Source organism: Panthera uncia, assembly GCF_023721935.1.
Source record: "Panthera uncia isolate 11264 chromosome B3 unlocalized genomic scaffold, Puncia_PCG_1.0 HiC_scaffold_2, whole genome shotgun sequence".
Classification (NCBI taxonomy): Eukaryota; Metazoa; Chordata; class Mammalia; order Carnivora; family Felidae; genus Panthera; species Panthera uncia.
Window position 1 is genome coordinate 3,563,790 of NW_026057583.1, and position 27,493 is coordinate 3,591,282.

A 27,493-nucleotide genomic window follows, 5' to 3' on the forward strand; every position below is an offset into this window, starting at 1 on the left:
AGAGAGACTAGATTTCTTCATTGTTCTTGGTATTTCTTAGAGAGAGAGAGAAAGAAAGGGATAGAGAGAGAGTGGCTAGATTTCTTCATTGTTCTTGGTATTTCTTCGAGAGACAGAGAGAGAGAGGTAGAGAGAGAGAGAGAGAGAATTATGTTATTTGGCCTGTTGAATCAGTCAAGACTTGTGAACAAGGAGCCCAACTCACTCTAACCTTCAACAGAAGGAAATGTGTCTGTTCATTCATTGCCTCCACTTCCCTTTTTAGAGTCCCTTCCCCCCCATCATTAATTCATTTCTTGACGAAGGCTTTGAATACCATTTCTGCTCCAAAAACACCCTCTCATCATGACACTCTAGAAGGTCAAGTGTGAATTGAAGGGTGTTGCTTCATGCTTCCAAAAGGATTTGTTAGGAAAATTACACCATAATTTCAACACTTTGTTTTATAGCTTCCAAACACATCATGATTGTCACCCAAATTTTGCCAAGTAAAAGGTGAAGCAAACTGATATTTTTTTATGTTTACTTTTGAAGGTAAAGGTTTTATCAAGCCTCTTGAAGTGAAAAGCCTTTAGGTCGAGTATGTAGGATAGAAGATACTCTTGTGGCTGCCCTTGGAAAATACATTTTTGTAGCCGTGTCCCCTTTGTATCTCAAGTTAGCCAGTGTTTATTAAAAAGTAGTTCATGGGAGATCCTTGGAGGTTTAAGACTGCATCCTGCCATGGCCGGAAACATAAGATTACAACTAGAGAAAGGAGAAAACATAGCAGAAAGCACTGCACATCACACATGTATATTTTATATATTCTTTTGGCCTATTCTGCATTCTGTAAAATATTGTAAAACGGATGAATTGAGACATGGCATTTGGAAGGAGAACCACAGTCTTCAAAGATAATGGAACACACATTCTTGCATGAAACTGAATACATTTGCATATTTCAAATAGTATAGTCCGTTGCTGTTGCAATTTTCATTTGTTTTTTTTTTTCATCAAAACTTTGATTTATATTTCGTTCTCAGTTCTGATTTTTCAGTGATTCTTTTTGTGTCAACAGACAAAGAATAGTGGTTGGGAAGCGGGCTTTGGGGTCGGACAGAGCTGGCTGGCCTCAAAGGAAAAACATGCCTGTGGAGGCTCCTATTTGCGCAGTCTCTGCCTTGACCGGTTGACTGTATTGTATTTTGGAATCCCTGGAGTACAGAGAAAGAGCACTCACGTAGGAGATAGGAAATCTAACTTTTTTTAATGTTTATTTATTTTTGAGAGACAGAGAGACAGAGCGCAAGCAGGGGAGGGGCAGAGAGAGAGGGAGACACAGAATCCGAAGCAGGCTCCAGGCTCTGAGCGGTCAGCACAGAGCCCGACGCGGGGTTCAAACCCACGAACTGTGAGATCATGGCCTGAGCCGAAGTCGGACGCTTAACTGACGGAGCCCCCCACGCTCCCCTCTATTTTTTAGTTTTGAGTCTACCATTTTTTGCTGCCTTAATTTCTCTCTACGCCTCAGTTTTCCTTATTATTAAATTAATGAGATGGAGATAACGATACCATTCTTTGGACCTCCCAAGATTCCCGTGGGCCCAAACGGTGCCTGCGAAAGCACTTCATACACGCCAGAGCGCTTTCCCGATGGGAGGTATTGCTGTTGTTTCTGCCGGCAGTGGCAATATCACGAAGTATAGTAATAGCGAACAGGAGTTCAGACCATGATGAACGCTGGAGTAAGGATTGTACATCAAAGTTAGCACGTGTGCAGTGACACAGAAAAAATGTCACTCTTTCGCGGCTGACGTGAAAATCCCTCTCCGGGAACTACTAGTGTGTGGTTTGGAGAACGCTTGGGTGGTTCGGTTGCGGGGACTTGGAGTGGGAACACAGGTAAGTCTGCAGGTAGACGGGGAGTCGGGATGTCCTTTCATGTTTCAAGGTGAGTATATTTGGGCGGAGAGGGTAGTGGTGCTGCGTTGAAAAGGTGACTGAGAGAATATTAAAGACTGGAAGCCTTTGAAAGATGCCCAGTCTGCACGCGCACCCTGAAATGCAGCCCACAGCCAAGCGATATACTCAAAAGGCAATGGCTAAAGAAGTCCCAAGACCCTGTTTTCCCCCCCACAGTGAGTTATTCTGAGTCACTTGCATTTTTTTTCCTCTTCCCAACCTCCAGGCCATCAAGAAGCGATAGCCGTGTGCTTACACACCCAGACCCAGCAGACAGTCAGTGACACCTTGTGTGATATGGTCCACCGCCCTCCTCCGATGAGCCAGGCTTGCAACCCGGAACCCTGCCCACCCAGGTACGTGATGCCCTGCGCTCCTGGGACACTGCCCCGAAGGGAACACCCTCTCCTGCAGAGACCCCCACGTGTGCACAGAGGCTTGTAGGTGCACCCGAGGTAGGTCACCTAGCCTGCGTTCTGTATTTGTTGAATGACTGAGCGATCGCCTACTCGTTACCTAGAATTCACCCCATGTTGGGTATTATCCTTCCCACTGACTTGCCTTAGATCGTAGGTTGTGGGGTGTGATCTTGTAAGCCCCAAAGAATAGGTGAGGCTGTCTTATTTTTGGTTTCCTTGGTCTGAAAGGTTGACCCTGAAAGTTAATCTTCTTCCCAGCTTAAGTCCGTAGAAGATCCTGGGGAGGTTTCTTTTTTTTTTTTTTTATTTTATTTTATTTTTTTATTTTTATTTATTTATTTATTTATTTTTTCAACGTTTTTTATTTATTTTTGGGACAGAGAGAGACAGAGCATGAACGGGGGAGGGGCAGAGAGAGAGGGAGACACAGAATCGGAAACAGGCTCCAGGCTCCGAGCCATCAGCCCAGAGCCTGACGCGGGGCTCGAACTCACAGACCGCGAGATCGTGACCTGGCTGAAGTCGGACGCTTAACCGACTGCGCCACCCAGGCGCCCCCTGGGGAGGTTTCTTGGAAGGGAGGGTAGATTTTCCTCATGTTGTGCTCTCCCCAGGTGTTGCTGGCTGCAGAGGATTTTGACTCAGCAGCATTAGTTTCCTGCACAAGAACTTCCAGGATCCAACCCCCAGTTTTTTCCTTCTTCTCTCCCAACCCTTTGTTGTCTTGGTCATACTTCCATGATAAGAATCAGTTGCCCAAAATATCTATATTTTAGACAATAAAATAGGGATAAGAGTAATATCTTATTCCCAGGCAGCTCCCCTCCCTCTTTGCCAGATTCTCTGAACCACCTCTTGGTACGTGTCGCCCATCTAATGAGGCACCTTTAGCCCCCAAAGTCAAGTTTGCTACGTCTAGGACCCTAAGTGACTGAAGAAGGTCATTGTGTTCCTCCGGCCATACTGGCTGGCGTAAGGACAGGTGTATTTTATGTCTATTCAGGAAATAAGTCTGATTCTGGAATTCTCTTGACCCTTCTCATATCGATCCCATGAAATGTGTTGGCTGTGATGTAAAAACTCCTGCCTCGATGGTCTGAGGGTGATGGGGTAGGGACGGAATAAGCCAGTGCACCCTAGGAATCCAGCCCTCCCCATCCTACGGGTGGGCCCTTTCCTTCTGAATCTGCGTCTCCGACCTGCACGCTCTCAGGAGGAGGGCCTGCCCCTGTGTGCGCTTCATCTTCGGTGAGGACACCCCTGCGAAGAGCCAGGCACAGTGTTTCGTACCCATTACCGTGTTTCTGACTTGCGTCGTAGGCCGAGGAGATGCCAGGGACTTCCTGACTTGTGTTCCAGCCATCTTGCTGTGCTCTGCTGTGCTCCGCTGGGAAGCAGTTAGGACCTAGGCCCAGAAACAGCACAGGGAAATCTGCTTCCCCGCTCTCCCCCACCCCTGCCCACCCTGGGCTTGCCGCGTTGTAGAACCATCCAAGATTGCAGAAGAGACGTACGTACAGGAGGGGTTTGGGGAAGGTCTGCTGTAACTCCTGCTCAGGGTGCCCACTTCGCAAAGTGTGTCCAGAGCTTTCCAAGAGCATCGAGCACATCAAGGGGATGTGCTGTTCTGAGCACACATCCACTTCTATGGCACTTATGCTATTTGTATAAACCCTCAACATCCAAATCACCTGTCCAGGGTTCTCAGCCGTTGGAACCAGTGACTCAGACAGTCTTGGAAAAGCCAGGGTTTCTGTTTTCCTTCCCTGACACATCCCTCCCCTGAGGCTCTGTAGGTGGAAGCGGACGGCTGTCTGTCTGACCTGGAGTAAGGGACAAGGGGAAACAGTGAGGGGAAGAAGCGTACTTTACTCTCCCGACATGTTTTCCCCCTGAGGTTGGAATCAGGCGCGAGCTCCCCTTTCTCTGCACCAGCCGTCTTTCTGGAAAGAGGACTATACACAAAGTGATTTGGAATTTATACCAGGTTTAAATGGTGAGTGCAGTTTGGCGAAGCACACGGCTCCACAGCCATAAACAGAGAAGGGTAAAAAGAAGAAAATATTACCCCCCAGATTTGGAGTGTGCTTTATTTCTGGTTTCAAGTCTCATTCCACATCAACATAAGGTTGTGTCTTTTTCAACGCTCATTCCACATCAACATAAGGTTAGTCTTCACCCAGTTGTGTCTTTTCTTTCTAGGCCCAGTCATTGGCAGGTGAGGCCATGGGGACAAGTGGACAGGTGGACAATTAAACAGAAAATGGAAACAGGAGGGGTTTGCACAGCACAGGAGTCGGGGGCGGGGCTGAGGCCACTGTTGTAAAAACCGGTTGTAAAAACAACCCGGTTCCCGATCTTGCTCTGAAAGTGAAGACAGCCCTAGTGGGTCCTCGTACAAGTTTTTTTAGGGGGAAAAATGAATATACCGAACAATCCATTCTGTCTTCATTCTACAAATGAGTCTGCCCAACTGCAGTCGCCACCTACATTTGGTTCAGTGTTAGGTAAAAACTCGATTCCTTACGTGTTAGTGTGATTTTTAAAGACTAAATCCAAATCAAACATTTCCCTCTATTTATTCTATTTATCCTAAAATTTGAGGTCCTTCTTAAAGTGGCTTCACGTTAAGTGGCCTTTTCTGGCTTCATTTCTCCTCTGGTGACACGGACATGATTCATGCTGATTTATCTCCTAACATCTCATAAACTTGTCCTGTCCATTCCTCACTGCCCCTGCCCTCATTCAGCTGTGTTTTGCGTGATCTGTTTCAGTAGTTTCTGCATAAACTCCTGCCTCTCGTGTTTCCTGCTCTGGTCCACGGGCCCGTGTATGACCTTGAAAGATCTTTCTAAGTCGTGGTGACCGTGTCAAGCCCCCAGGTGAAGCCTTTCAGCACCTTTTCTCACCTGGGGATTAAAAATCCACACTCTTTACTTTGGCCTACGGAGGAGTCTCCTGGGACTACCTCAGACTAGGGGGCTTAATCAGCAGGAACGTATTGTCTCAGTCCTGGAGGCTGGGGAGTCTGAGATCAAGTGCTGGCAGGGTCGACTCCTGCTGAGGCTGGGAGGGAGAACCTGGTCCAGGTCTCTCTCCTGGCTCTTGGTAGCCGCCGGCGTTCCTTGGCTCACAGATGCTGTTCTCCCTGTGTTTCCGTGTTGTCTTCCTCCTGTTTGTCTCTTTGTCCAAATGTCCCCTTTTTATTGGGACAGCCCTCATATTGGATCGGGCCCCATTCTAATGACATCATCTAAGTTGATCATTGGCAAAGACCCTCTTTCCAAATAAGGTCACATTTACAGGTAGTAGGACTCAAAGCTTCGACAACTTTTAGGGGGGAGCAGTTCAATCCGCAACAGGCTATAAAGTCCTTTGTGACCCTGGTTTTAGGTTTGAACCCTGTCTCCTGTCACTACCACCCTCATTGCGGGCGTGTGCACACACACGTGTGCACATGCACACACACGCAGAGGAACTTCCTCAGCAGCCATGGTGAATTTTCACCATGACCCACGCTCATGTTTGTTCATGCCTTCAGACCTTTGCACATGCCAGGCCCGCTGTCTGGAGCCCTTTTCTACCATGAAACAAGTTTATTCTCTCCCCGGGGAAGCGATCGCTTCTCACTGGTGTAATGAAGTCCGATAGAATGAGAGGTGGGACCCTCATCTGAGACCCTTGTTAGAGGGGAGCTCTTAGGAGTGGAGAGGGGACCGGGGGTGGGTCGGGGCGGCACCCCCGCTCGACCCCCTCCGGCAGTTTCAGAAGGTGCCTAGCCCTCCGGGCTGAGCTTCTCCATCTGAGTAATGATGGAAGATGCTGCACACTGTGACCCCCAAGGTCCTTTCAGTGCCAGCCTTTCACTGTAGAGGGCGCTTTCAGGTTGCATTTTTCACTCACATCTTCAGAACTATGCCTAGACCCTCGGGTCTACTCATGAGTAGTGAAATGCTCAGGGCTCATTTCCGTTCTAAGAACAACAGCCTTCCCCTGACCTGCCCGGGAGGTCCCGGCAGGGTTGAGCTCAGTCTGCGGTACTGCTCTTTCTTTGCTCGCCGAGCCAGAGCAGGATTTAGGAACAAGTCCGGACCTTGTTTCTTAAGGCTGCTGAGGGACGCACGCTGGTGTGCCCTGTGCGCAGCAGAGCCTCTGTCCCCTCTTTGCTGTGCCTCAGCAACAATGATTGCACGTTATCTTCTCCGGCCACTTCTTGCCCACAGAGCTTCCAAGCTAGGAATAATAGAGCACGCGATATGTCTTGGCCTCTTTGCAAAATTAAGAGTCTGTTTTTATGTGAAGGGAAACACTCTTCCTCGCTTCAAAATTGCAAATTTAATAAACTTTTCGAGCGTTGAGAGTTATGTTGGAAAAAGCCCAGCAGAGACAAAGGGTCGGTGCCAAAGTAAAGGTAAGTTTGCAAAAATGTTTTAGGTTCTAGAAACCAGTGGTGTAGGAATAACAGGAACAGGGTGTTGCGTAATATTTTCCACACAAATATTTACTGACTCCAAGGGCAATAGCAGTAAAATATCACCCCAGGGTGGAACTTACCACTGAGATTGTGTTGGACAGTCAGTGGATCTTTATTTACCCAAAGGCAAATGCATTTGATGTATTAGCCTAGACTCTCCAAGGTGGGGTGTTGTATGTTTATTTGCTCTTATGGGGTTACTCCCCCTGGTCTATGCTATAACTGCTGAGTGGCTGCTATTTATGGAGTTTGCTTTTTCCAGGAGCGAGCCAGCAGCTTGCAGAAACAGGCAGGGTTACATAATGGTCCCACTCATCTGAGGAAGGCTTTCTTCTCTGACAGCAGTCAGCACTGCTAGGGAGGGAGATCAGAAAGCAAGAGGCAAGAGGGATGTGTTCCTCCACCTACTTGTTACCCAGTTCTTGAGCTTGAAAAAAATTCTGTATTTAGCCCATTGTCTGTTAAGAAGAAACCGCTACCCATTTCTTGAATAACAGAGGTTTCATTTCCAGTCCCTTGTGCCTCTGGTGGATTCTTCCAGCTCCATACTTTCTTGAAAGATGAATATCCGAAGTCACTCCAAATAAGCTATACATCTAAGCCGAATTATAGTGAGACAATGTCCTTTTAGTTACTTACCGATGTGGCTCAATTATCATCAAAATGTGATGTATATATCTACTGTTGGTGATTGCCCTCACCTCGAAAGCTACTGGAAATTTATATCTAAACTCACATTCTAATTAATAGGTTTCCAACGGAGATGGTGTTTTAATTTTACATTCTGTTCCAAATACAGATTGATGATCGATGCTGTATAAGAACAGGGAAATTAAAACAATATACCCAGGGGAAAGTCATGAAAAGAACTATCTGGGCCAGGAAAGGGACGGAAGTGTGAAGTGATGAGTGGAAACAGACCCGTGGTTCTTGAGGGCTTGAGGCTGCAAAGCCGTTGGGGTACGTGAGAATTCAGTGCCTATGGAGAGGAGGGACTGAATACCTTCCTTTTGATTGATGAAGAAGGAGCCACCTCCACTGCTTCTTTGCAGGAAAAAAAGTGCTGCTGAGCACAGCCTGAAGCCGTTGTGTGAAGGCTGTGTGCTTGGGGAGACAGAGGACAGACACAATGATACAAGCCCAGATTACATGTTAGCTCAGTGGTTGGACCCCCAGTGCCCTTGCAGTGCTTTTGTGCCATGTTGTCCACGCAAGACTTGGTTCCAGACTGGAGATCCTGGAGGGCTAGATGGAGACAAGCAAAACTGTAGACAGAGAAGGGTTAAGGGTCAGAGAAAAGGATAAAGGGAGATGAGGAAAGAGAAACCTTCCTCCACGTTGAGCCTGCAAAATGAAATTCCAAAGCACATGAAGAAATCTAATGCTAATGAAGATAGTCACTGGCATCAGCAGCTGAAAGGTGAATTCACTCCAGAAGAAATCAAAATACCAGAACAATCCAAAAAAGACTTTAAATATTACTAAGATCTTTGGTGATATAAATTGGTAAATAACATCCATGTGAAGAACTGGAAATTACAAGATAGACATAGGCAGAAATGTGGTAAGAATAGGTGAGTCTTAAAAAGAACCAATTAGAGGCATGCCTGGCTGGCTTAGTTGGTTAAGCGGCCAACCTTGGCGAGGGTCATGATCTCTCAGTATGTAAGTTCCAGCCCCACATTGGGCTCTGTGTTGACAGCTCAGAGCCTGGAGCCTGCTTCAGATTCCATGTCTCCCTTTCTCTCTGCCCCTCCCCTACTTGTGTTCACTCTCTCCCTCTCAAAAGTAAATAAACATTAAAGAAGAACCAATGAGAAACCTAGAATTAATTCTTTTTTATTTATTTTGAGATATAGAGCGTGAGCAGCAGAGAGGCAGAGAGAGAGAGGGAGAGAGAATCCCAAGCAGACTCCATACTGTCAGCGCAGAGCCCCACATGGGGCTCAGTCTCACAGTATGTCCACTTCATTATAAGCAGCTCAAGTCATATGCTTATCTGTTGGATCATGGTCAGATGTTCCACCATAGTGAGGCTTTTAGTATCTAAAAGGGCCCAGGACTAGGCAGGATCTGTTTCTTAAAAGGAACTTTGCGACATTATAAAAAGGTAAATTTTAAGTTATATAAAGTATATGTCAATAAAGCTGTTCTTAAAAAAGGGGGAATGAAACATTTAATATTTTACTATGGGTGCATTTTCATTTTTGTTTTCTCTGGAGTTTATAATTGCCTTCATTTTTTTTGGTTTGTTTTCTTAGTTCCTATGATCCTATCATTAATTTATTCTCAAAATATCTACCAGGGTTTAACTATCTTTGCAGTGCATTCAAATACATCATGTATTCTGTTACATCATTTTCTTGGGGATATCCCTCTCAGAGCACTTCCTCTTCCTGCTCCAAATTGGACTGGTTGCTCCTTCCTAAACAGCTTTTGTGTCCTTTCACTCTCATATTGAAGGTTACTTGCATCTCTTTTACATTGGATTCTTTGTTTTCCACCCTTCATGTTCCACGCTTTCCTCTTTCTTAGGCTGTTCACTATTTTTTGTTGGAGCACATAAATCCAGGAGCTTCCCAAGGAAGCTAGGGATTAAATTTTTGCTCTTGAATATCTGGAAATGTTCTATTACACTTTAATCTTTTGCCTGGGTGTAGATTTCAAAGTTGCATATCATTTTCTCTCAAAAAAAATTTTTTTTGAGACACAGAGAGAGCAAGAGAGCACATGTGTGTGAGCAATTAGGGGAGGGGTAGAGAGAGAGGGAGAGAGAGAAGATCAAGCATTCTCCATGCCCAATACTGAGCCTGACTCGAGGCTGGATGCCAGGACTCTGAGATCATGACCTGAGCTGAAATCCAGAGTCGGACACTTAGCTGACTGAGCCACCCAGGCGTCCTCCAAACAATTTCTTGAAGCATTGCTCCATTCACTGAGTTCTAACATCCAGTGCTGCTTTGAGAACTGCTTTGCCACGTAGATCCCTCATCGTCCGCGCAGACCTGTTTTATTACCTCTGGAAGACAGTGGAACAACGTCATATGCTTTGGCGTAGCTCATTGTTATCTTTTGTGCTGGGAAATTGGGAGGGGCTTTAAAATCCTAATACTTCTTTCCATTTTGGGAAATTTTCTCGAGTTATTCTTTTCTTCTGCTTTTTAAATGAACCTCCCATTGTATAATGTTGGACTTTCTGAACTGACCCAACTTTGCATTTCTTCTATTCCTACTTTTTGAGAGTTATCTTTACTTCTATTTCTCAATTGATTGGTTACACTTTTATTTAGTTATTTTTAATTTACACAAGTCTTTTTGGTTCTCTTTAGGTTCCTAGTACCTTTTAAAACAACATCCTGTTTTCATTTCGTGAATACAGTATCTTTGTTTCTTGAGAATATGAATTATGAAGTTTTATTTTATATTTTGTTTTCTTCTGTACCTTGCATTCTGTCTGTTTTCTCCTGTATGCCTGTTTTGGTTTCTTTTTTCTTAGATGTTTTAATTAAATATTTTATGTTCCTTGACTATTCATTTAAGTATGATGTATTTAAAAAGGCAGATTGGAAGCCCTGTGTATATGGACAGAATTTGTTGAGTGGTAGGCTTCACTCTAGAGTGATCTAGATGGGCTGTTTCATAGGGAGACCTTCTGAATTTGATTTTTGCTCTCAAGCTAGTTAATGTTTCTTTTTTTCTTTTTTTATTGAATATCTTTTAATTTATTTATTTTTTAAATTTACATCCAAGTTAGTTAGCATATAGTGCAACAGTGATTTCAGGAGTAGACTCCTTCGTGCCCCTTTCCCATTTAGCCCATCCCCCCTCTCACAACCCCTCCAGTAGCCATCTGTTTGTTCTCCATATTTAAGAGTCTCTTATGTTTTATCCCCCTCCCTGTTTTTATATTACTTTTGCTTCCCTTCCCTTATGTTCATCTGTTTGGTATCTTAAAGTCCTCATATGAGTGAAGTCATCGGATTTTTGTCTTTCTCTGACTAATTTCACTTAGCATAATACCCACTAGTTCCATCCTCGTAGTTGCAAATGGTAGGATTTCGTTCTTTTTGATTGCCGAGGAATACTCCATTGTGTGTGTGTGCGTGCGCGTGTGTGTGTGTGTATAGTGCTGCTATAAACATTGGGGTGCATGTGTCCCTTTGAAACAGCACACCTGTATCGCATGGATAAATACCTAGTAATGCAATTGCTGGGTCAGAGGGTAGTTTAATTTTTTGAGGAATCTCCATACGGTTTTCCAGAGTGGATACACCAGCTTGCATTCCCACCAGTGGTGCAAAAAGAGATCCTCTTTCTCCGCATCCTCGCCAACATCTATTGTTGCCAGAGTTGCTAACGTTAGCCATTCTGACAGGTATGAAGTGGTGTCTCACTGTGGTTTTGATTTGTGTTTTCCTGATGATGAGTGATGTTGAGTATTTTTTCATGTGTCGGTTGGCCATCTGGATGTCTTCTTTGGAGAAGTGTCTATTCATGTCTCTTGCCCATTTCTTCACTGGATTATTTTGGTTTTTGGGTGTTAAGTTCTTTACAGATTTTGGATACTAAACCTTTATCTGATATGTCATTTGCAAGTATCTTCTCCCATTCTGTCAGTTGCCTTTTAGTTTTGCTCATTGCTTCCTTCACTGTGCAGAAGCTTTTTATTTTGATGAGGTCCCAATAGTTCATTTTTGCTTTTGTTTCCCTTGCCTCCAGAGACATGTTGAGTAAGAAGTTCCTGCGGCCAAGGTCACAGAGGTCTTTACCTGCTTTCTCCTGATGGCTTCCTGTCTTACATTTAGGTCTTTCATCCATTTTGAGTTTGTTTTTGTGTAGCTGGTTAATGTTTCTAGTGAGGATTTCTCCAGCCTTTTGTCTGCATGGGAAAAGGATACAAGTCTGACTGGAAGTATTTTCTCTGAGCCAGGACAGAAGAACTCTAATGGTTCACCTGGCAATACGTAGATCCTCACTTATTCCTCATTCTTAGTACAGTCCCCCACTTTTTGCTCTTTGCCAAGTCCTTAAGTAAGTCCCTCGACCCTCTGTCGGGTGTGGGAGAATAAATCGCCTTCATGCCTCAGACATGCAAAAGGATTTCATATAGAGGTTTATATAGACTTTAAGTGAATCACTTTCAGTGAATTTTAGCTTCAGCTATGCCCCAGTTTTAGACATATGTTGTGTCTGATCTTCTCATGGCTTCTTGCTTTTGGACTTTCCCACAAATACCGGCTTAGTTTTCAGAGTTCTCCAGGCTGCTAAGTTAAACATCACTTTCCATCTTCTCTCCGGCTTACAAAATGTTTCAAATGCATCTCTGATAGTCTCTTTGTCTTTGTGGTTATATGCCTTTGTTTGACACCACTTTTATCCCTTTGCTCTCTTTTTAGTGGGTATTTTTGGGAGTGTGGGTGGAAGGAAACAGAAGGAAGCATATGCAATCAGTCTGCTATTTCCTGGATCATTATTAGCCCCTAAGAATAAAAAAAAAAAAACCCAACATAGTTACATTAAAGTTTTTTAAGACACTATAAAGATAAAGTGAGTATTATATTAAAACCAAATGTGGGAAATAGCACATGCTATACAAGTAGTGCTATTGTTATTTCTATTTCTTTAGGGGAGAATTCTGTCATCTGTTGAGTGTGTCTGCTCGCTTTCATGTCATTAATTTTTTTTCTCCTTGGACCTTTTGGTTTGCAAGCTCATATTGAATGGGAGTTATGTGTTCTCTGCAGTTTTTGGCTTACCTGAATAAATACCTCTCCCCAAGAGCCTCAGATCAGAACCAGGTCTCATATTGCTTCCTTTAGGTTCTGATTCCAGGTGAGATTTTGCAGAACCCTTCCCAGATTATATGACAGTTTGGCTCAGTAACCAGGCTCCAGTTATCTCCATTCTTTTATGTTATCCCAGACAGCTGATCAATTTCAACCACACACACAGGCTACTTTTCTTCAGCCTTCAGCTATGGGTCAGGGAGTCTTGCCCACTGTGTTTCTAGAAATGAGCCTAGCTTCTGTCACCCCCCCCTCACTGTGGTGCCAGTTGTTTACTTTCCCCATAGAAATTGAACTCCCGGCTGTTATGGCAAGTTTTCAATCCTGGCATCCACTAAACCTGGATAACCTTAGTCCACTTCAGCACTGTTTCCATTTGATTTATGGTCTACTGAGATGTTTATTTTGTATGGGAAATTAGCTTGAGCCTTATGTCTTTCATTAACTGTTACTGCCTTTTTTTTTAAAGAGAGAAGGATGCAGATATCTTGCTCTATTCTCCTCCACTGCCCCCACCACTACCATTTGCTTTTTTGGATGCACTTATTCAGATTAAGAAAGTTTTCAATCATGAATATTGGTGCAATTATCAACTGTTTTTCACCCTCTATTGAAACTATCACATGATTTCTCTCCTATGTTTTGTTAATATCAAAAAGACTGATTGATTAGCCAAGATGGAAGCCACTTTGCCTTCCAGGAATAATCCCAACTTGGTCATGATGTAATATTTATTTATCATTTCATTGGTAATATTTTGTTTAGGATTTATACATCTGTGTTTGTGAGTGACATTGACCTAAATGAGTCAGGAAGTTTTCCCTCTTTTTCTATTTCTGGAGAATTTATATAAGGTTGGAATATTTATGCATTAAATGTTTAGTAGAATTTCTCCAAGGAAGCTGACACTTGAGCTTATTTTTTAAGTATTTTAAATTACAAATTTAACCTAATAGATATAGAACTATTCATATTTCTCTCCATTTATGTGTTAGTTTGGTAAGTCGGTTTTTGTAGGAATATTTTCAGTCTATGTAAATTTTTTAATTTATTGACATATAGTGTTTTCCATTACACACTTATTCTCTTTATTTTTATTTTATTTTTTTAATGCTTATTGATTTTTGAGAGAGGGAGAGAGAAAGAGACAGACAGACAGACAGAGAGACAGAGGATCCAAAGCAGGCTCTGCACTGTCAGTGCCGAGCCTGACATGGGGCTCAACCTCATGAATCATGAGATCGTGACCTGAGCTGAAGTCAGACACTTAACTGATTGAGCCACCCACGTGCCCGTACTCTTTATTTTTAATGCCTTTGAGATCCCCTCTTAAATTCCTTTTGTTGGTAATTATGGATTATCTTTTTGTTCTTCCTAAATCACCATGAGTTTATCAATTTTATTAGTCTTTTGAAGGGGTAACTTTGTTTTCTGGTCCATTCGTATCTGTTCTCATGTATTTTGTACCTCTCCTACTTTTTGGGGGGGGGGTTTAATTTACCGTTCTTTTTTTTAACTTCTTTGAAATGGCTACTTAGGTTATGATTTTAAGCCTTTCTTTTTAATATATTCATTTAAGGCTATTGATTTTCTTCTAATCATGGCTTTAGCTGCATTCCACAGGTTTTAGCACTTTGTATTTTTATTAGCAAGTATCTAAAACATACTGTCTAATTTCCATTATGATTTCTTCTTTGATCCATGAGTAATTTAGATGATTATTTCTAAGTATTGGGATTGTCTAATATGGTTCCACCGTGGTCAAAAAAAGCATGCTATATTAATCAGCCCAAGCTGTGATAACAAAATGTCATAGATTGGATAGATTAAGCAAAAAGTTATTTTCTCACAGTTCTGGAGGTTGGCAAGTCTAAGATCAAGGTGCTGGAAAGGGCACAGTTCTGATGAGAGCTCTCTTCCTAGCTTGAAGACACCTGCCTTTTTTCTGTGTCCTCCTGTTGGAGAGAGAGATAAAGAGAGAGAGAGAGAGAGAGAGACAGAGAGAGAGAGAGACAGAGAGAGAGAGAGGGAGAGAGAACTCTGGTTTCTCTTCTGATAAGGCCACTGATCCCATCATGAGGCCCCCACCTCATGACCTCATCTAACTCTGATTACCTCCTAAAGTCCCAGTTTCAACTACCATCACATTAAAATTGAGGACTTCAAATAATTTGGGGGAGGGATACAACCATTCAGTCCACAGTATGTACTGTTAGTATTGTAATCCTTTGATTAACTTCTCTTTTACTTGGGATTTATACTTCTCTTTTATTTAGGATTTAGAATATATCGTTACATGTAAAACTCTTTCCTTTATGTATATTTGCAGATTTTGTGCTCAAGCTTTTTCCTATCTTTGTGATGCATGAGAATATTTTAATCTTCTTTTTTACTTTGGAACTTTTAAAATAACATGGGAATTCTCCTGTTTCTTGAAAATTTGTAGAAACTCAACCACAAAATTAACAGGATCTAGTCCCAATCTTGAATAAAACTTTTTGTAATTTCCCCCAAAGTTATCTACGTCATCAAGCCTTCTAAATGTGTCACTAAATTTTCTATATTCTTATTTAAAGTTTGCCTTCTTGATATACCAGGGGCTTAGAGAAGTATTTTATAGGTTTAAAAATTTTTTATTACTTATCCTTCTATTTTCCTTATATCTAACAGCTGTATTTTACATGTATATTTATACTTTTTATTCAGTCTTCATACTTTTATGATTATTATATCTTCATTGTGAACCTTGCCTTCATAAATGAAAGTTTTCATCTTTTTGTCCCATTGCATTTGTCTCGCATAATTTTCATTTTGTATTTTTCCTCTTATTTGCACAAGTGAAACATATTTATTATAGAAAATTAGAAATCAGAAAAACTGAAAGTCACCCTTAGATAAACACTATTTTTTTTTCAAAGAACTAAACTTATTTTTTCTAACAATGAATGTTTATCTTAAGGAAAATCAGGGGAAATACTAGCAAGAATAAAGAAAATAAAAATCCTATCACTTAGACCTCATCACTGTTAACATTCTGATGTATAATTATCCAGGCTTTTTTGTGCATGATTTATAAATGCATAAAACAATATGCTCATACAGTATTTTTTACCTGTTTTCTAATAAACATGTATCATGAATTTATTTCAATGTCCATAACTATACTTTGTTTTTAAATGGCTGCTAGCATTGTGCTGCATGAATATACAGTTATTTAGCTTACCCTTTATTGTTAAATATTTAGATCGTCTCATTCCATTTTATAAAATCTAATTAAATTGGCTTTTTTGTTTTTTTGTTTTTTTGCTATTACCCACCACCTAGGAGCAAACATCCTTTTATGTCAATTGTAAGCATTTTAAAATTGTTTCCTTATGATATGTCTCCACTAGTTAAAAATTTGCGTTAGCTGATCATTAAATATCCCCAAATTAAGATAACTATCACGTCCAGTCGTTCGCCCATCAGGTTGGCAGGGATGCTGTCCGGTGTGGGTGACAGAAACCACGCTCTCTCACATGCTTCTAGCGGGAGTGTGAATTGAGATTCAAGAGAATCTTCCTTGAATGCAGTTTGGAAATATGTATCAAAAGCAGCTGCCCTGGGTTTTCATTTTTACAGATGTTTCATGAGAAAACCTGATTTTTCCAAGATCTTATTGGAAAGGAATCCCATTATACGTACGTGTTGTAAATCCAATCCTAACAGAGAAGAATTTTCTTAGGGATATTCCAAATAATGAATCCAGGTGCCCTGAAAATTTCCTGAAGTGTGCTCTTAAGCATTTAAAATGTCTTCTGACACCCATATGAATCATGCTTGCCTTGGGGCTCTATTCAAAACAAAACCAAGATTTTATTATTGATATATGGTGGCATGTTAAGAACGGGGAGAAATCTGCTCCTTTTGTCCTCTGGGCTTTCCCAAGTGGGTAAAAATCTTTAAACACTTTCCCCGCGTTTCTTGCCTGTGCATATTATATGTCTGTGTTTTAACCGCCATCTGTCGGTGGGGATGCTGTGGTCTCGGGTCTGCGCATGGAGTGTGAAATCTGGGCGCCCAGAGAAGAACTTGAGATCGTTGATGCTCGGACCGTTGCACGTGGTCTCACCGGCCACTTCAACTCCCCCGTCCCTTGTGTTTTGGTACAGGTGGCACACCGGCTCTTGGGGGCCCTGCTCGGCTACCTGTGGCGTCGGAATCCAGACCCGGGAGGTGCACTGCCTCTACCCGGGGGAGTCCCCGGCCCCCCCCCGAGGAATGCAGGGATGAGAAGCCCCATGCTTTACAAGCCTGCAGTCAGTTTGATTGCCCTCCTAGCTGGCACATCGAGGAATGGCAGCAGGTACAGCAGACCGGGGACCCCACGGTCCGCCACGCCCGTGGCCGTTCAAGCCCCGACCCACCTCCTTCCGTCTCCTCAGTGTTCCAGGACCTGTGGCGGGGGGACTCAGAACCGAAGGGTCGCCTGCCGGCAGCTGTTAACAGACGGCGGCTTCTTGAATCTCTCCGATGAGTTGTGCCAAGGACCCAAGGCGTCTTCTCACAAGTCCTGCGCCCGAACAGACTGTCCTCCACATTTAACGGTGGGAGACTGGTCGAAGGTAAGGGCTGTCCCCAACCTTACTTCCTTTTCACCCCCTTTTTTGTTTCAGCCTCTAATTATTTCCCCCACAAGATTCTGCGGCATGCATTTGGGGGTGTGTATCCTGGGGCCTCCGGTGGGGGTAGAGGGGCCTTCTGACATCAGAATCCGTCTCAACAAATAAGAAAGGGCAGTCCCTGGCCCGGCTGAGCTTCCCTGAGTCCTCAATCCCGTGCTGGGCTCAAAGCCTGTCACACTCCTCTGGTCGTGCCGTCCCACGACGGTGCAGGAAGCAGACGTCACCTCCATTTCTGTGGGCGAGGAAACAGAGGCGCATTTGGATTGAGTGACTTTCCCAAGGGTAGAGCTAGGATCCGAGGCCACGTTTGTGTGATCCAAGGTTGGTGCGAGGGCGTACGTCTTTCGTGCAAGAGCGAGGGGTTTTGCTCCAGACATGTGGACCCACGATGGGTTCCCAGCCCTGTTGCCTGGAAACTGGGCGTCCTTGTTCAGCGTGCTTAAGCTGTCTGAGCCCCATTTCCCGTTATTTAAATGCAGTGGTTGCCGTGAGCTTAACGTGAGCTGTTAGGACAGAAGCACCTGGCAGAGTGGACCCTTCTCATCTTCCTGAGGGAGGGCGCACATTCTTCTGGCATAGGGTGGGTTCGCAGTACCTCTGCCTGCTTGTTCTCCGGCTTTGTATGTTCCTTGTTTTAGCGGTCTAGCTCAATTAAGTGCCAGTATTCAAAAACTATCTTAATTGACAAGCTACCCCTCATTGTCCTCATCTGGGCCACTGACAGTCGTCAATACATGTTTCCCTAAACCCTCAGAAAATGCTCAAGAAACAAACCCGTCCCTCCAGGGTCTGCAGGAGGAGCCCCAGGATCCAGCGACCGTGCTCACTCTGTCCAACTCCCAAGGAGCCAGAGCCAACGAGTGGCCAATACTCTCCCCCATGAATTGCTAGGTTGCAGGTCAGAAACACGAGGGGCCGGAAAATCGTTTCCTCCTACAGTCAGGGTCTGGGTGGACAGATGTGGCTGCTACAGGCGAGGCATCTTTCCGAGGCTAGCGACGGGGAAGGACAGGTAGGAATCTGCCCTGGGGATCTTCATCTGTAAAAGCTGGCTTGCTTTGTTTCCCCTCCTCTGTCCACAAGAAAGAGTGGAAGTATTCCTTTGAGACTGGGTCAGGCGGGGGGAAGTGGGCTAAGGTGTTAGACAGGAGGGTGTCTAGGGAGGCTGGTGGGCAGACAGTATTGATGGCAGTCACCCAGCTGAGCCCCAGGTGTGAAGACCTGCTGCTCCCCCTTGGAGGAGGTCAAAGGCCCAGTTACCATCTCCACGAGGTTAGGGATAGAGCTGCAGGGGGCAGAAGGGCCGGGCACTTGCGCAGAGAGCTCTCAGCACTGTGTGATGCTTCATCTCCTGGCTACACTAAGGGTGCCCAGATCCAACCACGCAGGCATCTCTTGACAAGCTGGGAGCTCCTGAGAAATGAAGAATCTTGAGCCCCCCACCCCCAGCCCCCAGGCCAGCCCTCAGGATCCGAATCTGCATCTCAACAAGCTCTCCAAGTGTTGTAAAGCACATCAGAGCTGGAGAAGCGTTTCCCTACCTGCCCCTCATCCTTATCAGGGTTGTGCAGCCCTTGAGTTTGTGTCCAAAGTGGGAATGGCTCTGGGTAATGGTCTCTCTGGGCAAGTGCTGTCCTAACCTGAGGGGAAAAGGCAGGAAGGGAAGGGCAGGAAGTGAGCAGAGGTCATGGAGAAAACAGGCACCTTGTTTTGGATGCAGCCAGGGAGGACCTAGAACCCCTCCCATGCTCTAAAATACACCTTTCTGCTTCTCCCTTTTCTCCTTTTCCCTAAGAACAGACAGCCCTTCTCAGTTCCATCTTGTGTTCTAGAACAAGCTCTTCTCATTGGCCTTTTAGAGTGGAGACTGGGCGTGTGTCCCTCTCCTGTCCATTCTTGATGTGAGCAGTGAATTTGCTGCTCCCGGTTCTGCATCACTGAAGTAACACCGTTATTATGTCCAGTCGTGCTTGCCCGTCGGGTCCTTGCTCTTGTCCTCGCTCTCAAATCGTGGATCCAGGCCCGAGCTTCCCTCTTCTGTGAAGTCTTCTGCCCCTGAAATCGCACAGCACTTCCCAGCTTGAACTCACAATGACCCAAGGTTTTATGGCATTTCCCTGGGGAGCTACTTCCTGAGCATGCATATGTTTTCCTGTCCGGCCTACAGTGTCCTTGTGGCCAGTGACCATGAGACCCGTGAGGTCCTGGGGCCCAGCAAGCTCTGAACAGGTAAATACCCTTCCCCAAGAGTCTTTGCAAAGTCAGGGGGAAACACGGAGTTCTTTCTGTTGAAGTGATGACCTTTCGAAAAGCTCAAGCCTGCTAATGAAGACAAGCAAATCTTTCATCGGGAGGCTTGTTGCTGGGAGGAAGGGAGACAGGAGAGAAGGCTACCCACTCGAGCTGGCTGGGACCTGAGGCCCGTCAGTTTCCTAGGCAACCCCTGGGCAGGGCAAGGGCAAGCTGATGGGCACCGCAAGAGATCAGCGCAGGCACAGGCAAGACCTCGTCCCGCTCCCAGCCAAAGCTGCATCTCTAGACTTCCCTGCGAGAGCGAGGGTGGGTGTGCTCACGTGCCCGGGAAGGCAGAGCCGGCCTCGGGCTCTGAAACCAAAAGCCAGCATCCAGACTCGGGCCCAGTCAGGCGCACGTGTTGGGTTTCCTGCGGGGTTCAGCTTGTCTCCCGTTAGTAGACATTCCCTCTCATCTCAGACTTGCTTTGTTTTGGCAGAGAGTGATGCCAAAATCGCCACCCTCCCCAAAGGTTTCTGCCAGACCAGTCCTTGTGCCACAGGCTGGCTCACTCGGGGGCAGCCATCCATCTTGTGGTTCTGGATAAGGCCTTTCTGCACTGAAGCTGGCCACTAACCCTGGACACAGAAAGGCTCAGGAGCCATGCCAGGATTTCCATCTCTCACCGAGCCAGACCTCTCGGCCTGCAGCCAGAACAGCCCTCTCCCCTGACACTAGCTCTATTCGTGGCCGCTGGGGCTTTGTTCGTTCGTTGGCTCGTTGGTTTTTAGATCTGAACTACGCGTTAGGCAGAAAGAAGCCTTCGACTCTCACACTGCATTCTGAGTTGTAAGAAGGGAGCATTGACTCCTGCGTGGGGCAGTCTTCCCAAACGGCAGATTTCTGTGATCCGCAGACCCCGTGCTGAAATCCGTTCCTTGACTGAAATCCAGAAACCGTTCCTCATTGTGTACCCTCTATATCTTGATGGAGCGTTTGACCATTTTGTCTACCTTCATCATTCTCCTTCATGATGTTTCTTGGTGTTTTGTTTTTTTTTTTTTTTCATTTTTCCTGTTTACCTAACTACATCTTGTCTACTGGTTTGTCTTCCTCCAAGTCTCCAAAAAGCTCAACATTTGATCAGATATTTGATGCATATCACTGCATTTTTCCTCCAGAGCTGATTCTGTGTCCTGACCTCGTCTCTGACTTCTATAAATAATTCCCTATCTCCAGGAACAGTCTCTAACCCTCTATTCAGTATGGTGTCTGCAGGTGTCCAAATAGGATGTGCCTTCATCCTGGGAAAGCAAAGAGACAACCACTTAATTCCCAACCGCCTCCCCACCTTGCTTCTGTCTCTTGTTAGTATATCACCATCTTTCCAACACTTCTGATCGTCTCTGACTTCTTCAGCTCCTGTGTTCAGCCACCAACGTCTGCTAGCTCTTTAATTCTTGAAATACAGCCATATGCCAAGTATAAAGGAGATCTCTTTAATGAGAACGTTCACAAAGAACAGCTCAAGATATGTCCTGGACACATGGATTTATAAATACAGCATTCTAATTTTTAATAGACTCATTAACTGTGACTCATGAGAGCAGTGGTGTGTTGGGGCCCATCCATTCCAGCTTGTGAGAACCAGCTGTCATCTCTTAACTCGTGCTTGGCTGATAGCTTGAAATCAGCCATGGTGGAAGCATTCACGCACAGAAGTCGGCACATGTTATAGTGCTGTCTCCCCAAGAACTTGTGAAGCATTTAGCAGCACACAACTGTATGAGAGGGTTACACACACACACACACACACACACACACACACACACACACACTTCTCATTAATGAGACACTTTCAGCTTGTTGATAGTTACTTAGGATGGTAGTGATCTCAAGAAGTTCCAATGTCTGGGGGCATCTGGGTGGCTCAGTTAAGCATCTGACTTCAGCTCAGGTCGTGATGTCACTGTTCGTGGGTTAGAGCCCCGAGTCGGGCTCTGTGCTGACAGCTCGGAGCCTGGAGCCTGCTTCGGATTCTGTGTCTCCCTCTCTCTCTGCCCCTCCCCTGCTTGCACGCTCTCTTGGTCTCTCTCTCTCTTTCAAAAATAAATAAACATTAAAAAAATTAAAAAAGAAATAAAAGAAGTTCCAACGTCTGGACTCTTTCAAAAAGCTTAAGAACCTTTTGGGCTTCTCTAAGGTGTTCTTTATTTTTATCTTCATAATTGGTGTTTGGTAAAGCTAGTTAATATCTTCTCTCTAGATGGAAATCCATTCTATCAGTCATATCCTTCAGGATTAGTTTGATCTTGATCCAAGGTGATTAATCTAAATACATTAGGTATTCCTTCTATGAATAGAAGACTATTCCAGCTTACAAGGTTTATTCTAAAATCTTCCTTTTCCTCTTTTTATTATGTAGTATTCATTATGTGTTTCTTAATATTAATAATTTTGTACATCACCACTCTTCTACTTGAATAGTAATGTCTTTTTAGACTTAATATGGTAGTTTGTTCTTACATTTTGACCCACTTGAAATATACCCAGTGCATTCAAGTCCATATACTTCTCTCTGTTCTATTTATGTTAAATAATACACACACACACACACACACACACACTCCTGAATATTCCTTATTTTCTGGACTAGGTTGTAGATGCCAGAGGGGAAGGGCCATCTCTGCATATATGTATTCCACTTGGTGCTTGGAAAACACTTGTTGACTAAAATAAAGAGATTTATAAAAGCTTCTTCTAAATTGGACATGCCTGATCAGTTCACCAGCAGACATTGACCACACACTGCTGTATCGATTACCCTGGGCACTGGGGACCTGGGACAGCCAAGAACGTGGTCTTCATGAGCTCACAGTTGAATGAGGCAGATCCAAAAAATTGTGACTGACAAGCCAGTAAAGGGCTCCCATCTACAGAAGTGTGTGAAGAATCGAGGGGAAACATCTGGGTCTGCGTGGGTCCCAGGAAAGTGTTGCAGAAGATGCGGGTGTAAAACTGGGTCTTAGAGGCTGAGTGCAGGCCGGGTGGAAATGAGACAAAGGGGGTCCAGGCAGTGACAAGAGTGCACACAAAGGCACAGGTTATGAGCTTGGCGGTCTTACGTGGCTTGAGATTAGGTTGCAGCAAAGAAATGGAAGAAGGTGAGACAGGTGGAGAGGAGAGGTTGCCACCAGACCGGGGAGGACCTCGGTGTGTGTGGTTGTACAACCCTGCGGTCATTGAGGGCACGGAGAAGGGTTCTGAATAGGGGAGTGAAACGCAAGGCTTTCAGGCATGTGGTTCCGGCAGCAGTGTGAACAGCTCGTTGGGGGAGAAGGAACCAGAGCCTAGGAGACCTTGTTAGATGGGTTGGAATAAAACCAATGAGAATAAGGAAGCAGTCAGGCAGAGAACAGCAGTAGATAGTGTTGGGAGATGTTTCTTTAGCAGATAGAGTGGGCACATTCGGTGACTGAACTGGTAAGATTTGAGCAGAAAAGAGGGGTGTGGTCAAGGGATAAGAGATGGCATTAAGTTTAAAGTTAATTGGGGAAGGAAGAACACATTTGGGAGATGACCCGAAAGGGAGACAAAATGAGTTTATTTTGAAACGTGTGTAGTTTGAGGGTCTGTCAAGGCATCAGTAAAGATTTGCAGCTCAAGAGAGATCTGCAGGATGGTTATAATTGGGGGAAGCATCCACATTTAAGGGGTAGTTGAAGCCATGGACAAATGAATACTATCCTGTCCATGGCAGTTCCTCTGAAAATAGTTAGAAAATAGTGAAGAAAACCACAATGGCAGCACAGCTGTTTCATATCCCCAGATCCCTCGTGGCGAGGGGAATGAAGAGGTACAAACCTCCAGGCACAAAGAAAAGAGGTCACAGTGGTGAGAAGCACAGCACAGGGAATGGCATCAGCAGTGTCGTAATAACTTCGTCTGGTGACAGAGGTGACTCCACGTACCGTGGTGAGCATTTCTTAATGCGTGGAGAGTTGTCAAATCACTAAGCTGGACACCTGAAATGAATATAATACCGTGTGTCAACTATACTTCAATTTAGGGGCTCCTGGGGGCTCAGTCGGTTGAGCGTCTGACCTCGGCTCAGGTCATGATCTCACAGTCCGTGAGTTCGAGCCCCGTGTCGGGCTCTGTGCTGACCGCTCAGAGCCTGGAGCCTGCTTCGGATTCTGTGTGTGTCTCTCTCTCTCTGCCCCTCCCCTGCTCGTGCGCTGTCTCTCTCTGTCTCAAAACTAAATTAAAAAAACATTAAAAAAAAAACTATACTTCAATTTAAAAAACAACACAGAAAACAGAGCAATGAGAACTGCTAAAGGAAAGAAAAAAAACACAGATAGTCACGTTAACACAAGTGCTCTACGTGGGTGAGGCCAAACCATACCCAATAGCAGAGACTGTACAGGAGCTGTAAGTTTAACAGCTAGACCGACACGGAGATGATAAGAGGCACGGAAGTCAACCATACGTGACCCCTCGGGGGCTGAGACCAGTAAGTGATGGGAGAGGACTCCGGGGCCAGGCTGTGGCTGAGTGCAGGGGACATCACGCACACCTACACGGGCCTTAAGAGGGCTGGAGAGCACGAGGGGAACACGCATCCTTAAGAGTGCGAAGAAATACCCAGCAAACCTGCCGCGATTGTGATCCAAGCTGAGACAGGACACAAAGCGGAAGTGATGGATGCCCGGACCCCTGGGCGTGGAAGAGTCCAGAAGATATGAATCTCAGAACTGTGGCCACACTGTTGACTACTTCTCCTTAACAGCAGAAGAGGGAATAGTAAGGGCCCTGAAGCACTCCCACCCCGTTACACTCTCCTGAAAGTACGGAAAAAACAGATCTCATTTAAATAGGGGTGTCAGCACACCCCATGCAAAGATGCTGTAAAAGTGTCAGTAACATAGCAACATCATGGAAATGCGGCCTTGATGCAGATGAAAATATAACTTACTATTTTGAGGCGAGCTAAGAGAAATTAAGAAATACACAGGAACAGATCGCAAATAGAAAAGCCCGGAAATGAGCTGAATAAATAACCGGGGTGTGAAGGAAAAGAGCTAACGTGGTCCAGGAGAGAACCAGAAAACTTAAGGGGAGGGTTCCCGAAATGGAGAGTAAACTAGGAAGAAGTGCAGTAAGAGAAGTGGTAGCAAGGAGGGAATTGAAAATAATCAAAGAGAAATAGGAAGAATCCAAGCAAAAAATGTGAGATAGAAGGGAGGGGAAAAAATCCAACGTGTAGGTATTGCTAGAGTTCCAAGAAAATAAAAGCAAAGCAACAGAACAAAACTATAAAGAAAATCACCATGTAAATCACAAATCGCGGTATTGAAAGGGCACACCACGCCCCTGGGAGAAGTGACCTAGTACAGCCAACGTCAAGACATCTTCTGCTAAAAGTGCCGGAGTTTAAAGATGAAGAAAAATGGTATTTGTATATCCAGGCGAAAAGGCCAAGTCACGTACTAGGGAAGGAAAGTCGGATTAACATCAGACTTCTCACCAATGCCACTTCACAGGGGAAAACATCGGAACAACATGTTTAATAAACGAAGAGAAGGGAAACGTGAGGCGAGGATTCTCTATCCTCCCAAGGTGACCTCCAAGTGTAAAGGTCAAAGTTGTACTTACAAAGTTGTAAGAAGTCAGGGTGTGTTGTTCCCATGAGCTCTTCCAAAGGAATCTACCAGATTTCTGTGGCATAAATAGGAGACGCTTTGGCATATGGTTGCTGCTCTGTGAACTGTAATTTATTGCACTGATGCTGTCACTTTCCCTCTCTCTGAGTTGGGAACATTCTCTAATGGCACCCTAACGTTGAACTTAGCAGACACGAGGTCACATCAGACCTCCATCCCGAAGAGGGATTTGCAAAGGATGCTCCCATTCATGATGGGGAGGGGGAAATAATCCTGTATTTATCATTAGAAACGGCTTATGAGTGGAGACTGGCAGTGATGTTACTGTTACATGAACCAAAATTTAAAAGTTGACGTTAATTTGTTCTTATAAGGGAGACTCCTAGATGATGATGTGACTTGGTTAAAAAACAAAACAAAACAAATCATAACGTGGCAAATGGCAGTGTTAAGTTATTTATTCAAAAGCATACGAAAAGCTTTTCTCTGTACTGAAAATATTAATAGTTTAGGGCTTTCTGTTAAAGAGGACACTCAAGGATTTTAATTTTTTTTTAACGTTTATTTATTTTTGAGACAGAGACAGAGCATGAACAGGGGAGGGGCAGAGAGAGAGGCAGACACAGAATCCAAAACAGGCTCCAGGCTCTGAGCGGTCGGTCAGCACAGAGCCCGACGCGGGGCTCGAACTCACGGACCGTGAGATCATGACCTGAGCTGAAGTCGGACGCTTCACCGACCGAGCCACCCAGGCGCCCCATCAAGGATTTTAAAAAAATTTGCATTCCCCTCCTTTGAAACTCAACATAAAACCCACAAAGAGAATGGAAGAGAGGGAACACTCCGTCCTCAGTAAACAATGAAGTGGCCACAATCCCAAACTGTAAATCATGGAACGCACCTGCCAAAGACCGTAAAATCTGGCCCCAAACGAGAAGGGAGCCTGGCAGAAATCCCTCAGGCGCCGAGTGCAGCGTAGATCGCCCCCGGGAAGACGCGGGACAGCCCTCCAAGGCCCATTTCAACAGTCCTTTGACTACAGAGAACAGACGAGGGCTAGACCCGGAGCTGCCCTTGTGTCCCTGCGGAACCATGGGCCAGGTGGCGCCGAAGGACACGTGGCATTGCAGGCCTCCCAACCCAGGAGGGCGGCCAGAGATGAGGTGGCGTGTGGTGGCCGTGTTATCACACAGGGAGCCGGTCGTCGAAGAGGCGGTTCTCGGAGTCCCGCCAGCCACTCGAACGCCAAGAGCTGAACAGGCACGCGGGCAGCAGAAATGAAATCGTGGTGCCAGAGCGTCATACACAAGTGAGGGAAACTGCTCACCCCCTGCCCGTGTTGTTCCCAAACAGCTGCACTCGTGACTCCAGCCTAAAACCTAGGCATCCCCATCAGGGGATGGGGGGGCGAGGAATTGAAGGCGAAGGAGGAAATCAGGTCTCCGGGAAGGGAACAGAAAGCAGCGGTCACGTGAACGGTGGTAACATCTTTGGGATGTTCCAACAAGTAGAGTCTGTGTTCCCAAGAAAATTACAGTCATGGCGTCCGGGGCGGAAGGTGGCTTTAAAATTAGGTTTGAGCTCAAAAGGAGGTGGTAGGTCAACAAAAGGAGAAGGAAAGATAACTGGAACATTCATGGGGGGAAAAACAACAGAAAAGAAAAATTCAGAAGAGCAGAAATACAAGGTTACATTACAAGCAACAACAAAATTAAAGTGAAATCCGAGATACCGTGTGCAGGCTGGAAGGACTCGCGTACAGGGATAGGAGAAAGAGTACAGATGTGAAGTTGGTTTTCAGAGGCAGTGATGGATGTGGGAGACAGAGAGGAGATCACACCCAAGCCCACTGGAATTTCTGAAAAGAGCAAACAAATGGAACAGAAAATGAAAGAGAATGGGGCGCCTGGGTGGCTCAGTCGGTGAAGCGTCAGACTCGTGATTTTGGCTCAGGTCATGATCTCATGGTTCGTGGGTTTGAGTCCCACGTCAGGCTCCGCGCTGACAGTGGGGAGCCTGCTTGGGGTTCTCTCTCCCTCTCTGCCTCTCCCTGTATCACACGTGCTCTCTCTCAAAAATAAACATCAAAAAAAAAAAAAAAACAGCAATGACATCTCAGAACAGAATGTACGTATTAGAAACCCTGACGTTACCTGGACAGCATCATGAACGCTGCCTGGAGGTTTGGAAGGAAGAGGTGGCAGGAATGAACGGGTTTATTTCCTCATCTTTCCTGGCCAGTAGATACTCTCCTAAGTCCAAACGTGTCATTAAAAACAATCATCTAAATATCTTGTTGGTTTCTACA

General features: G+C 45.0%; 1 protein-coding gene across 1 annotated transcript in view; it reads left to right on the forward strand.

The window, feature by feature from the left end:
- The window catches only part of ADAMTSL3 (ADAMTS like 3), a 349,469-nt gene that overhangs the window by 248,778 nt on the left and 73,198 nt on the right, over window positions 1-27,493 (forward strand). Inside the window, 4 exon segments of the mRNA XM_049614336.1 lie at window positions 2,171-2,300; window positions 16,775-16,871; window positions 16,873-16,968; window positions 17,048-17,227. Of these exon segments, the coding sequence (XP_049470293.1) occupies window positions 2,171-2,300; window positions 16,775-16,871; window positions 16,873-16,968; window positions 17,048-17,227 (503 nt within the window).